The sequence below is a fragment of the Gadus morhua genome, chromosome 22, assembly GCF_902167405.1.
Source record: "Gadus morhua chromosome 22, gadMor3.0, whole genome shotgun sequence".
Lineage (NCBI taxonomy): Eukaryota > Metazoa > Chordata > Actinopteri > Gadiformes > Gadidae > Gadus > Gadus morhua.
In genome coordinates, this window is record NC_044069.1 from 21,208,122 (window position 1) to 21,220,933 (window position 12,812).

The 12,812-nt window shown below is 46.9% G+C and overlaps 1 protein-coding gene across 50 annotated transcripts in view; it reads left to right on the forward strand.

Moving 5' to 3' along the window:
• Nucleotides 1-12,812, forward strand: part of clasp2 (cytoplasmic linker associated protein 2) — a 67,284-nt gene that overhangs the window by 26,412 nt on the left and 28,060 nt on the right. For all 50 annotated transcript variants that reach the window (XM_030346450.1, XM_030346451.1, XM_030346452.1 and 47 more), the window contains 5 exons: nucleotides 6,702-6,836; nucleotides 10,235-10,311; nucleotides 11,171-11,263; nucleotides 11,639-11,784; nucleotides 12,408-12,543. In XM_030346450.1, the coding sequence (XP_030202310.1) occupies nucleotides 6,702-6,836; nucleotides 10,235-10,311; nucleotides 11,171-11,263; nucleotides 11,639-11,784; nucleotides 12,408-12,543 (587 nt within the window). The remainder of the gene's footprint in view (nucleotides 1-6,701; nucleotides 6,837-10,234; nucleotides 10,312-11,170; nucleotides 11,264-11,638; nucleotides 11,785-12,407; nucleotides 12,544-12,812) is intronic.

Genomic DNA, 12,812 nt, shown 5'->3' on the forward strand with positions numbered 1-12,812 from the left:
TATCAAGGTATGTCTTTAATGATATTGGTCGATGTTGAAGATTATCACGATATAATGATCAATTTACATTTTTAAGAGTATTCTCCTTAGGACAGATCCCAAAGAAACCAGAATGTTAATTATGGTTTATATTTATTGATTAATTAAAATGGTAAATATGTTAAATAGTAAACATTTTTCCTCCATGACCCTCACTAGCTTCTTAAAGCCCTGTTTGTCAACCATGCATATTGGCGTCATATCTTTAGCCGTACAGTACGTTATTGCGCTGGTTATGTATTTGTATTGCTTTGATTTATTTTCTTTTTGGGTAATGACTGAACAAACAGACCCATTGATTGGTTGTCGCTCTTGGGGCGTTTGCCTAGCAGTAGGGTTGGACTGTCAGCTCCTGGTTGGAGGAAGCTGAAGCCAGCATGGTAGCATGGTAGACAAACTCAAGCATTTAGAGCACACAGGAAGTCATCGTGATGTGAGTGGGAGGAGCCGGTAACGTGCGTCCAAAGCCGTGGTCCTTTAGCCCTAAAAAATACCTGAAGGTGCTCTGTGTACAGGGATATCCCCGTTTCTTTTTGGGGCGTCAACACTCACAGATTCAGCCTATTTTGTGCTGCATCAATGCATCGCACGGCCTCAGGGCACTGCCCTGGGTCACTGATGGATTCTGTTAAATGTACATGGTGTACAGGATGCATCGGAAATGTATTAAAAGCTATCTACGCAAATTTTATCGCAATATATATTGATTTATCAACCAGCCCTACACTGAATTAGCAATATTTGATCCCAGTTACCCCACCTGCTTGTTACAAACCTGATAGGTTTAAAAAAATAAACATTGATCTCCATTTCATAATGTGTCATTTTTGTAATAACTTAATTATTGTGATATCTTGCAGTGTCTTGGTCACTGTTGTATCTCCAGTGTCCTTGTTAACAGCTGAGACCTAGTTTCTGAGGCTGTTCAAGGTTGCACAGACTCCAACCTTTTGAGGGGGCATAACAAAGTCACCCCATCAGCTGCAACACCAACTAACACAGCGCTCTATTCTTCACCCTCTCCCCACACCATCCGTTCAGGCTCACTGTTGGCATTGGTTTTTGGGGCAGCTGTTGGTGTGACAGAGAGAGAGAGAGCGGTAATGGGGTTGAGTGAGAGGGAGGGACGGAGGGATAGGACGAGAGAGCGAGAGAGCCGGGGAGAAAACTGAAAGAGGTCTTGGCAGTAGCCAGGTCAGGGAGCTGTGCCTGTCACTGCCTTGCTCTGATTCAGCGTGACACACACACACACACACACACACACACACACACACACACACACACACACACACACACACACACACACACACACACACACACACACACACACACACACACACACACACACACACACACACACACACACACACACACACACACACACACCCCCCCCCCCCCCCCCCAGAGAGCACAGAGAGACAGCGATTCAGAGAGGCAGAGCCAAGGGAACAGGGCAAGAGCGCAGAGGGGGAACAGAGACACAGAGCACGCAGAGGTTCAACCCCATAACACGCTGTTACCATGGCGGTGGGAGACGACGACGACGGTGAGTTTGGTGTGATTGTTTAATCCCATGTATGTGGATCCTGGCACCCAGACAAAAGACTTGTCATCATATGGTGATTCGTGAATGTAATCAGCTTGGTGTCGATGCCACTCACCCTGAGTGCTCTCACACAGATCCAGGTTGTGAGTGTGTGTGTGTGTGTGTGTGTGTGGGAGGGAGGGGTGGGGGGGAGGTGGTTTAATTAAACCGGCATCATGGAACTCAGAGGTGGCTTCCCTTCTGCTTCAAAGATAACTTTTTGCAGGATATTATAGATTTGATTTGGGTCGCTTTGTCCCCACATATTTTCCGAACCGAAAACTCAAAGGTGAAGAACGCGGGATCCTTGTTAGCTGTGAAGTGCTCGGGCGAACCCCCTTTTTTTCCTTTTTTTATGAATACTGAATATTTATCAAACTCCATTCTTTTGTCCTGTCTCCTGCCTGGCTGCTACCCCCTATCCCTCCCTCTCCGGCTGACCCCCTGGGACTCGCCGCCAGCCAGCCAGGCAGAGCGGGAGCAGGGCTGGGCTGGGTCTTGCCCTTCCCCTCTGCAGACTTCTGCTTGTGGGTTTAGACTTACTGCGGTTGCATCAATGCCGGGACCCCAAAGTGGGGTCACTGGCAAACAGGCCAACCGCGGCTTATTTTTTATTTTACATCATCATTTCAGTCCTGGGGGGCTTGGTATGCAGTTCAATATCCCAGTGGAACTATCTTTACAAGGTAATCCAGTTGTGCGGGGGCTAGGGACGCAGCCCTTCCCTTTCAATGTCTTGTTTTGATTGGCCATGAAAGCGGCGTTGTATGTTAATATAAAAGGACATATTCCTGCAATAGGTATATGTGTGTGTGGATGGATTCTGTTAAATGTCTTTCTTTTTTGAGTGAACCAATAAGTGGGACAGAATATGGGGCAAACTGTACTGGACCTTTTTAATTATTGAAAGCCGCCGTCCACGTACAGACATCGCTGCTCAAATAATTCAAGCATTCAATTTGTTGTCTGGAAAATAATGATAATGTCGATTTATTCTTTATTTATCTCACTTGACCCAGTGTGAAACGGTTTCTTTGTTTGAATCCCTGTTAGACCCCTAAGATGGCATGCGCGGCAACGCAATTTCTATAGGATACCAAATGTAGTTATTATGCTGTAGACACAGAACCATTAGCAACAGCAACGCGTACTGGAATGCACTGTCAGAAAACAAACACGCAGTCATTCTGCTCCACTGCTCCTCCGTCTCTGCAGAGGAAGGCATGACCCCGTTTTCATGAGAGCCTGTTGCCATGGCAAAGCTTCCATCGCAATGTTATGGTTAATCCCCGTGTGTGTGTGTGTGTGTGTGTGTGTGTGTGTGTGTGTGTGTGTGTGTGTGTGTGTGTGTGTGTGTGTGTGTGTGTGTGTGTGTGTGTGTGTGTGTGTGTGTGTCCCCACAGCATCCCCAGATCTTCTGTAGTGTAGAATCTCTATTTTGCATGGCTGGTTACAATGCAGTATTAGCAATGGACTGAGCCAAATCATCAGTTGTTTACTTGTCTACCCATGGATCTGTCATAACACATTCATAAAGAAGAAAAAAAAGAACATTTATTTCGAAAAGTTACCAAATTTGTCTGTGGCCATCCAGATTCTTTCCCCCGATGACTGACCTGATCCATTCAAAGATGCCCCCTAATTTTTTGATTGGACTCATAGCCATGTGACCAACTTTACCAACGCTCATTCTACTATTGGCCTTGGTCTTAGCCTGGATGCTTGGCTGTCGTTTCTGGCAACACACCAAGCATGCATGACACAGACACATGGACCTTGGTGAGGATGCATCGATTCCCATCGATCTACACACGCACGCACGCGCATTCACGCATGCATTGCACACACCCACACCATGTTCCTTTCTGCAAGAGCTCAATGATGGCAAGATTTTGTTGTTTGGCTGACGAAGGGCTGCCCCCTAGTGGTCTGGGAGAGTTTTATTATTGAGTAAAGTGTGAGTGGAATCTGTTTGTCCTCTGTCAGTACAGGAAATTGCACTAGTATTATTCCTTTGTGGAGTAGCAATATTCAGTAAACATTAGCCAAGATGCTACAAATGCATGTCATTGGTCCCCATACCAAATCCCTTCTACTGGTTGTGTCACACCACCGACTCAAACCACCCGTAGATGGCTTGTCTGGCAGCGGTTTCCATGACAACGAAGCTTGGTGCACCGCAGCGTGAAACACAGTTTGGTTCAGCATGATGAAACGTGTGTGTGTGTGTGTGTGTGTGCGTGTGCGTGCGTTTACCTTGCATCACCTTCACCATCACCTTCATTCCCAAAATAAGTTTGGGAATGGGCAACAAGAACACATCCTGCTGCGGGATGGAATTAAAGTGAGCATGCCTGTATATTTCTACCTGCTGCTCTTTAACTGGCCCGTGCAGGTCACCATGGCAACAGCATGCGAGCAGTCTTCTCACCATGAGTGATCCCCTCTACTGCCACCCACACATGACTCTCTCTCTCTCCCTCTACCCCTACCTCTCTCCCTCTCTATGGTACATCATGTCTGTGTACAGAGAGCAGCCCCACGCAGACCCCTCTGGGTCTCGGTTGTGGAGGTTGTGCTAATGCTGCTCGTATATTCTTACACTGCAAATGATGGCTAACAACAGTTAGCAACATCCAGAAGCTCCTCTCAGCATCCAATAGATGCTGACCGTTTTTGTGGAATTATCAATGTGATGCTATTTGTGTCATCTAGAATGAATTCACTTAATGATGTCTTCAACGCAAACCACAACAGCTAAAAGGTGTCGATATTTAATGCCTAGAGTGATGTGTTAGGGTGAAACTATTTTGCAGTTCATATATATATATACATATTGGAGTTTGTCTTAAAATATCTCTGGCTGTGAATGTAAGGGTTTAATGTTTTCTACAGCCGACAAATACATTTGCTGGCCCACATAGAACTACTTTGTAATACAATGCTTTCCAGAGGTGGCTAATGTGGCCAAATTCATGCAAAGGAGATGACGGTAGCTCGAGCCGTGGTTCCAGGCTAACCATATTTAGACCCCATTCTGCTGATTGTTAACTTTGTTTAAATTGACTGCAACTCTCAGAAGGCTAACTGTATTTAAATGGACCCCTGCTTGCGGGCTGATGGGTCCATATCGGCCCTGTAAAGGTGTGGCACAGGCTTGAGATCTGGCACCAACATCCTTGCTAATGCATTTTATTCAACATGATCCAGGATTTCTCCATGACACGTGTGTGTGTCTGTGTGGGGGGGAGAGAGGAGGGGAAAAGGTCTCAGCTGGAGGGGTTTGGCTTAACCCCCCTGACACACACACGCAGACTCCTCCCTAACTGCCTTTTTATTATTTTGTGTGTGTATGGCTAGACAATTAGCAGTAATTCTAGGGTTACGCAGTACTAGCGAGGGTGGCTCCTGCTCTTGGCTGTGGGTTCTGGGGTTTCAATGGTAATGAACTGGGCAGGTTCAGCATCAAGACTGGTTAATATTCCACGGGTGTCGCTCTTTCGCTCCCTCTTTCATTCTATTTCTCGCGCATACACACAGAGACACACACGCATACAGCCTCCGCACTGGCTGGTTGCCCATGATGTCATCTCGCCAGTGATTGGCTGTGAGGCTGCGGAGGAGGAGGAGCGATGTTTAGGGTGTGAGAGAGAAGGAGGGAGAGGGAGAGAAATGGAAAATGCCGGCAGTAGTATAGCGGTTCTGCTTCCGACACCGTAGCGTTAGGGGTGCATGTAGCATCCTCCCCGGCTGTTAGAGAGTGTGTGTGTGTGTGTGTGTGTTCGGTGTGTGTGCATGTGTGTGTGTGTGAGGAACACTGTCGTGCATGTCTCTCCGTGTTGAGGTCCACTTCGGGGGAAGAAGTAAATTGGGGTGAGGGGTGAGCGACCCACCACCACAACACACCGTCCAGGAGACATGAGGCGTCTCATCTGTCAACGTATCTGTGACCGTGACTCGAGAGAGGGTATGTCGTTTGGATGGACGACTGGCTTTTCCTTTGACGTCCTCTGTATTTTTAGACCTGCAACGCTGACTAGCATCTCGCTGGTCATCGTAGGGTGGCAACGTTCCTGGTGGGAGACCTGGGTGCACTGTGTCGGGCAGCCTCGTGCATGTGTGCATTTCAATGCAGCCATTGATCTATTTTGAGTGTGTGTGTGCAGTATAGTCGCAGATAAGTCAAGGTGTGGGGTGGTGGCTTTGGCGCATTTCTCCATGCTGCACAGCTTGTTGTCAAAGCAACAGGAGTGCGACGGCATTTGCATGCTAGCACTTTGATCATCAGTCTCTAGTCTGGCTGGCTCTGTGTATGTGAGGGTGAGTGAATGTCTGTGTGTCTATCTGTGTGTTTGTGTGTGTGTTAGTGTCTGTGTTTGATAGTGTGCTTCTTCCACAGGGGTACAGCCAGGAATATTTAATGTTAGATTCATAACATATCAGTGCTAGCTTGTATTGATTAAGGCTAGCAATAAGATGATTCATGCTAGCTATCACACCTGCATTATTAGTGTGTGTGTGTGTGTGTGTGTGTGTGTGTGTGTGTGTGTGTGTGTGTGTGTGTGTGTGTGTGTGTGTGTGTGTGTGTGTGTGTGTGTGTGTGTGTGTGTGTGTGTGTGTCCTTGACTATTGAAGATGCAGCATTGCAAAAGTACTTTCAAAAAGCAAGGCCTGTTTGTGGTTTTGGTTGTTTGGGGGGTGAGTAGTATTGATTTTACGGATGCTGACCAAGCTCTGACCCTTACATCTCGACTTTATTATGTCCTCGCCTATGTGGAGTTTAAATAAGAGATGTAAAGGTCATTAAGAAAAAAACAGGGCTTGATCCAAGCCCTTAGTTATGCTTCAATCGAAGAATAATCTACAATCAAGTCTTTCTTTACGTTTGATGTTTTCCTTATGTCAACATATGTTCATTTTAGGTCCATCTTCAACCATAATTCGACCCACTAGAAGGATCTGCATGTTTCTTCCTTGCAGTTGGAAATACTTTTTAACCTTTACTATCCATTATACCAATTTCAATACTTACCCATTTTCCTCTCCCGCTCTCTCTTCCTATCTGTCTCTGTCTCAGACCGGAGCTTCGAGGATGACGACAGCGTGGACGGGAACCGGCCGTCCTCGGCGGCCTTCAAGGTGCCCAAAGTCCCCAAGAAGCCTGCAGAGTCTGCAGCCGCCCGTCGGCCCAGCGCCACCGGCTCCAAGCTGGGTACGTCCTCTCACAGCCACACACCCCTTTATTCACCCCTGATGGACGTATGACTGCCAGGGGCAGGGTCACCACTGCTTTGTTACGCAGCGATTCTATCCAAAGAAAACTCATCTGCGTGAGTGGATGAAGCTAGTGCTGGATATCACACACTTACAGAGCACTGCTTCCAGCAACACAATTGTACGTAACAAATTGCATGGTGTGAACAAAGTCACCCTGATTTGAGCGCTTCTGCCGTCAGACTTTACACTCAGATATATAGTCTGATTTGTGAGATTACACTTGATGTGACATCAGAGATACAACATAAGCTTGTCAATCAAAACAAAATGAAATGGTAACTCTTGAGTTTATTACAATGGTTTAGGAGCTAGAGGTCCTATAGCTCTAAGAATAGACAGCAGGTGTGAGTGGGCACCATGAAGGAAGAGTTCTCTTTTTTACGGCCGCCATTGCCCCTAGCAAGTTACCCATCCATGGCATAGAAAATGGGTATCAGGTAAATCACAGCAGCCTTGCATTGGTTAAACTGGTTCCCGAGTAGATCAGGCTGTACATCCATGTGTAAGAGAATGGTTACCTGGTTAATCATAGTGGACATGCTTTAGCTTTATGTGTAGGAGCTTCGGTTTGAATTGTGGTTATGCTTTCTGAAATACACACAGGAATCCAGCACTTAATGGGTCTGGTGAATGCAATTCTTTTGCGATTTTAAATTCGTGGCACATTTGAAAGACTTGTTACTGGACTGAAATGATATGAATTACTCAACAATTCTCTCCAGATATGTACCTTTGCTACAGCCATGCCCATTAGGTGTTTTCAAGCAGGGCTCTTTAGAATCTGCCTTATGTTCAGAATAAGCCTCTGCATTCATTTCAACAATAACAATGGTTGTCACACATTCCCATATTTCCTTTATTCACAGCATAATACGGTCGGTAATACCATTTTTTCTTTACCGGCAGGAATCCTGATTGAAGCACGATCTATGGCACACACACTAGCTCAGTGTTGCTTGACCTGTCTGTTAGAATACACTTTCTAAACATAGAGCAAAGCCATAGCCTTGCTTTCGCTACATTTGTACCAATACCCCGGATAGTGCTGTAATCTATAAACCATGATCAATGATTGGGTGTTAACAAAACTCCTTTGGCGCATTGAGACTTTGATTGATACTCTCTCTCTACCTCTACCTCTCTTTCTCTCTCTCCCTCTCTTTCTCTCTCTCCCTGTCTTTCTCTCTCTACCTGTCTTTCTATCACTCTCCCTGCTTTCTCTCTCTCCCTGTCTTTCTCTCTCTACCTGTCTTTCTATCACTCTCTCTCTCTCTCTCCCTCTCTTTCTCTCTCCACCTCTTTCTCTTTATCCCTCTCTTTCTCTCTCCCTCCCTACCTCTCTCTCTCCCTCTCCTTCTCTCTCCACCTCTTTCTCATTATCCCTCTTTCTCTCTCCCTCCCTACCTCTCTCTCCCTCTCCTTCTCTCTCCACCTCTTTCTCTTTATCCCTCTCTTTCTCTCTCCAACTCTCTTTCTCTCTCTCCCTCCCTATTGATTTCTCTGCATCCCCGATCTTATTTTGCCTCCGTCAGATCAAATGTGTGTTTCCACAACCCCACGGTCGATCCGAGGCTTGTTTTCTGGACGTATCAGTGCCAGAAATAGGATGTCACATGCACATTCACACTCGCACACAGTCACACACAAACAGTCCCACACAAACAGTCCCACAGTCAGTTTTGGTTTAGGGTACATTACTTGCATGTCCTCTGCAAAAGCAGTCTTCAGCGAGATGTTTAACACGTTTGCCCGGGGATCCAGGACCATGACATGTAGTCGGTCGGCTACATGCACGACAATGGAATTGCAAAACAGGATTTCTGCCTCAGGAAATCCAGCCTTTTTGAGGAGGGCACTGTCCCCAGACCCTCCCCCATCGTGATCTGGGGTTAGGCTGAAGGAAATGAGACTGATGTCGCTGTTTGATGCAGACATCCTCTTTGCCAACCCGCCTCGTTTATTATGTGTTGTATAAAGTTCAGGTATTAAATGTACAACAGAGTCAGCAGAAAAATTAAAACATCTGATGTATCAATGAGATAGAAATGTCACTTCATACTGCCGAGGGATGGCTGCAAGGCTTAGCATATATTAGCTTTACTTGGATTTATTTTGGCTTATACTATTTTTACTACTGCTGTTTTATGCCAAGCAAACTTATTTTAAACCCGGATCCCCAACAGTGATATTTGATTCGATTCGTTTTTCAGTTGGCTTTCCCATTTAATTCATACATTGCTTCATTTTGATACAACTCTTTTTCATTGATGCTGTGTCCAGTCTCAAGCAGTAATGAGCATTCAGAGGACAGATCCCTCCCACACATTCTGCCAGTTCCTACCGCCGCCTCCCACCCGCCCCCCCCCCCTCAGACGCAGAGAGAGAGGGGGGGGAGAGAGGGAGAATATGCTGTCGTCATTCCAAGGCAAAAACAGTAACGCAGAAATCAAGGACCTGCTCAGAGCTTAGCGCTAAGCCTAGCGGTCAACAAAGCCTCGCTGTAATGTCTGGTTTCCACAGAGCCAACGGAGGCTGACCTGGCATGTGTTTGCTGTTAAATATTTTGTCAACAGGCCCACAAAAGAAGGAATGTGTCATGTGTTGGGGTAAACCCTCTGCGTCATAATATTGAGGTCAGAGCGTGAGAAGAGCCCAGCTCTGCAGCGGCCATGTTGTATTCGGGGTGACAACCTTTTGTAGAATTGTGACGTTCTTCACTTCAATCTGTCAGACATGTACGCACAGCCGGTCGCATCGCCCCTCTTCTGTTCGTCTTCTTTTCTTGCACACACACACACACACACACACACACACACACACACACACACACACACACACACACACACACACACACACACACACACACACACACACACACACACACACACACACACACACACACACACACAGAGAGACACACAGAGAGAGAGACACACACACACACACACACACACACACACACACAGAGAGAGAGAGACACACAGAGAGAGAGACACACACACACAGAGACACACACACACACACACACACAGAGACACACACACAGAGAGAGAGACACACAAGAGACACACACACACACAGAGACACACAAGAAACGGACACACACACAGGGTCTGGTTGTTCTAGAAAACCCTTAGTCCCAAGAGAGCTTTGTCTAAGCAGCCATTACAGGCAGGATGCTCATAACGCAGGCTTCATCTGTGTGTGTGCTGTGGCCATTCCAAACTGAATTAGACAAACCCATGCAGACGTCTATAACTGCTGGTTTTATGGGCAGCTTGTATACACGTGTGCACACGTTAACTCAACATTTACTCTGTTGTACATTTCCAGCGGCCAAGGAAGGAGGAGCCGGGGCCATCGACGAGGAGGACTTCATCAAGGCCTTCACAGATGTCCCCCAAGTGCAGGTAACACACACACACACACACACACACACACACACACACACACACACACACACACACACACACACACACACACACACACACACACACACACACACACACACACACACACACACACACACACACACAAACGTATGAGAATATAGTTCAGTTGAAGGCAAAATTACTTGATTCTACGATGCATTGCGATGCATCAAAATTCTACTGCACACAATAAGGCAATTTTGTTCACCTTCCACTCCCAAACCTACTGCAATTAAATGCCAGGCTTTGTCCTTTCTGAAAGGATGACCCTCTGAGACCCTTTGATTGATTGACTACTGACCTGGTGCCACCGGTCATAACGTTATGTTGATGTGAAGTTGTGATAGGCTACATGAGCTGAGTATGATGTTTTATTTTGAAGATTGACCGGATGCTCTATGGCTTTTACTTTTTCACTTCCTGCCCGGCTCGATCTGCTCTGTTGAAATTGACGCGGTTCAGCAACGGCTTGCGTCAAAAATAGAAGTGCTACGGAATGGTAGCGCCGCTTCTGGTACGCTGCTGAGCCGGTGGAAATGGTTTCATTGATTAGAGTGGCAGCGATCAGCAGTGGTGACCACGGCACAGCCGTTCCACGGCGCAAACGTCCCCGGTGGAAATCAGGCTAGTGTGGTTGTTGTTGTTGCTAGCTAGCGCCGCCGCTTAGCATGTACGGTACTTCACAACTCTATTGTCCACTCGAGGCCCGAAAATAAACAGGGACATAATCGATTATGGCACGTTGCCGCATCGATGCTGAATTGTGCATGCCCCGCATTGCGATGCATCGTCGAATCGATTATTGTTGACATCCCTACTTCCTCCCATTCCTTTGTAGATCTACTCGGCCAGGGACCTGGAGGACAACCTGAACAAGATCCGCGAGATCTGCTCCGACGACAAACACGACTGGGACCAGAGGGCCGCTGCTGTTAGTACACACACACACACACACACACACACACACACACACACACACACACACACACACACACACACACACACACACACAGCATATCCTCATGCACTCAGACAATAAATTAACGATGCTATGCGATGCTACCACATGTTTACATTGGTCCACTTGAGCAACATCATGTGATAAAATAGTGCACAGCAGCACTTCTCTTTTCCAAATAATATATTTCTCGTGGAATAAACCAGTTTGAGCCAGTCCATCACAAAACCGATATCACTTGACTGTGAATTGCTATTGCTTCAGAATGAAAGTGAAGACGATGTTCTTCAATGTTCTCCCGCTCTCGTCCCTGATTGGTTCTCTTGTCCTGTCCGTCAACCCTCCCAGATGAAGAAGGTGCGCTCTCTGCTGGTGGCCGGTGCCGCCGACTACGACTGCTTCTACCAGCACCTGCGTCTGCTGGACGGGGCCTTCAAGCTGTCCGCCAAGGACCTGCGCTCACAGGTGGTGCGCGAGGCCTGCATCACCGTGGCGTGAGTACACACGCGCGCGCGCCCACACACGCGCACACACAGGTCAACAGGTCTTTTGATTAAAATCTTTCAAGGTGAAATCTCGGTGGACAGGGCATTTCGCCTAATGTCGGCAAAACCAATCATGTGGCTGGACAGGCAGGGATCTGCGTAATTAGGAGGGGAAAAAACATAAAAATAATGTGCCTTTAAAGGCTTCAAATCTAAACCTTAGAGTCTGCCCCTGTAGAAATACACTTGTTAAATTCCCCTTCTGAAAGCTTCATCCAACCCATGTGAGTGAGCTTTCTTCCTCCCATTATCTCCGTAATGTAACGGGTAACTCCGCCCCTTGCCGTTTCTCTTATCCAAGCTGCCATCTTCCCCAACAAATTCTGCTCTAGCATGAGCCTGCTGGATCATAGATTAGTCGTCACCTTACTGCCCCCTCCCTCTTGATGGATGCAATGTCCTTTTGACGAGTTATTCAGTGGATGGCTACTGAGACGGAATCTAACAAATGAATATATTAGGAAGAAGGTGCATGTGCATTTCATTGTGAAACAATGTAGAAACACTGATTGTTATAAAACACATTTGTTCCCAGATGCCATATTGTGACTCATCCTTTTGTGTGTGCTTAGCAACTTGTCGATGGTGCTGGGGAACAAGTTTGACCATGGAGCGGAGGCCATCGTGCCCATCCTTTTCAACCTCATCCCCAACTGTGCCAAAGTCATGGCCACGTCCGGGGTGTTCGCCATCCGCTTCATCATACGCGTGAGATACACACACACGCATTCTCTGTCTAGTTAATTCTGTCTCTGTCTCTCTCGTTCTCCGTCTCTTTCTCTCTCTGTCTCAGTCTCGCCCTCTCTCTCTCTTTCGCACTCACCCTCTCTCTCTCTCTCTTTCGCTCTCGCCCTCTCTCTTTCGCTCTCACCCTCTCTCTCTCTTTCGCTCTCACCCTCTCTCTCTCTTTCGCTCTTGCCCTCTCTCTCTCTTTCGCTCTTGCCCTCTCTCTCTCTTTCGCTCTTGCCCTCTCTTTC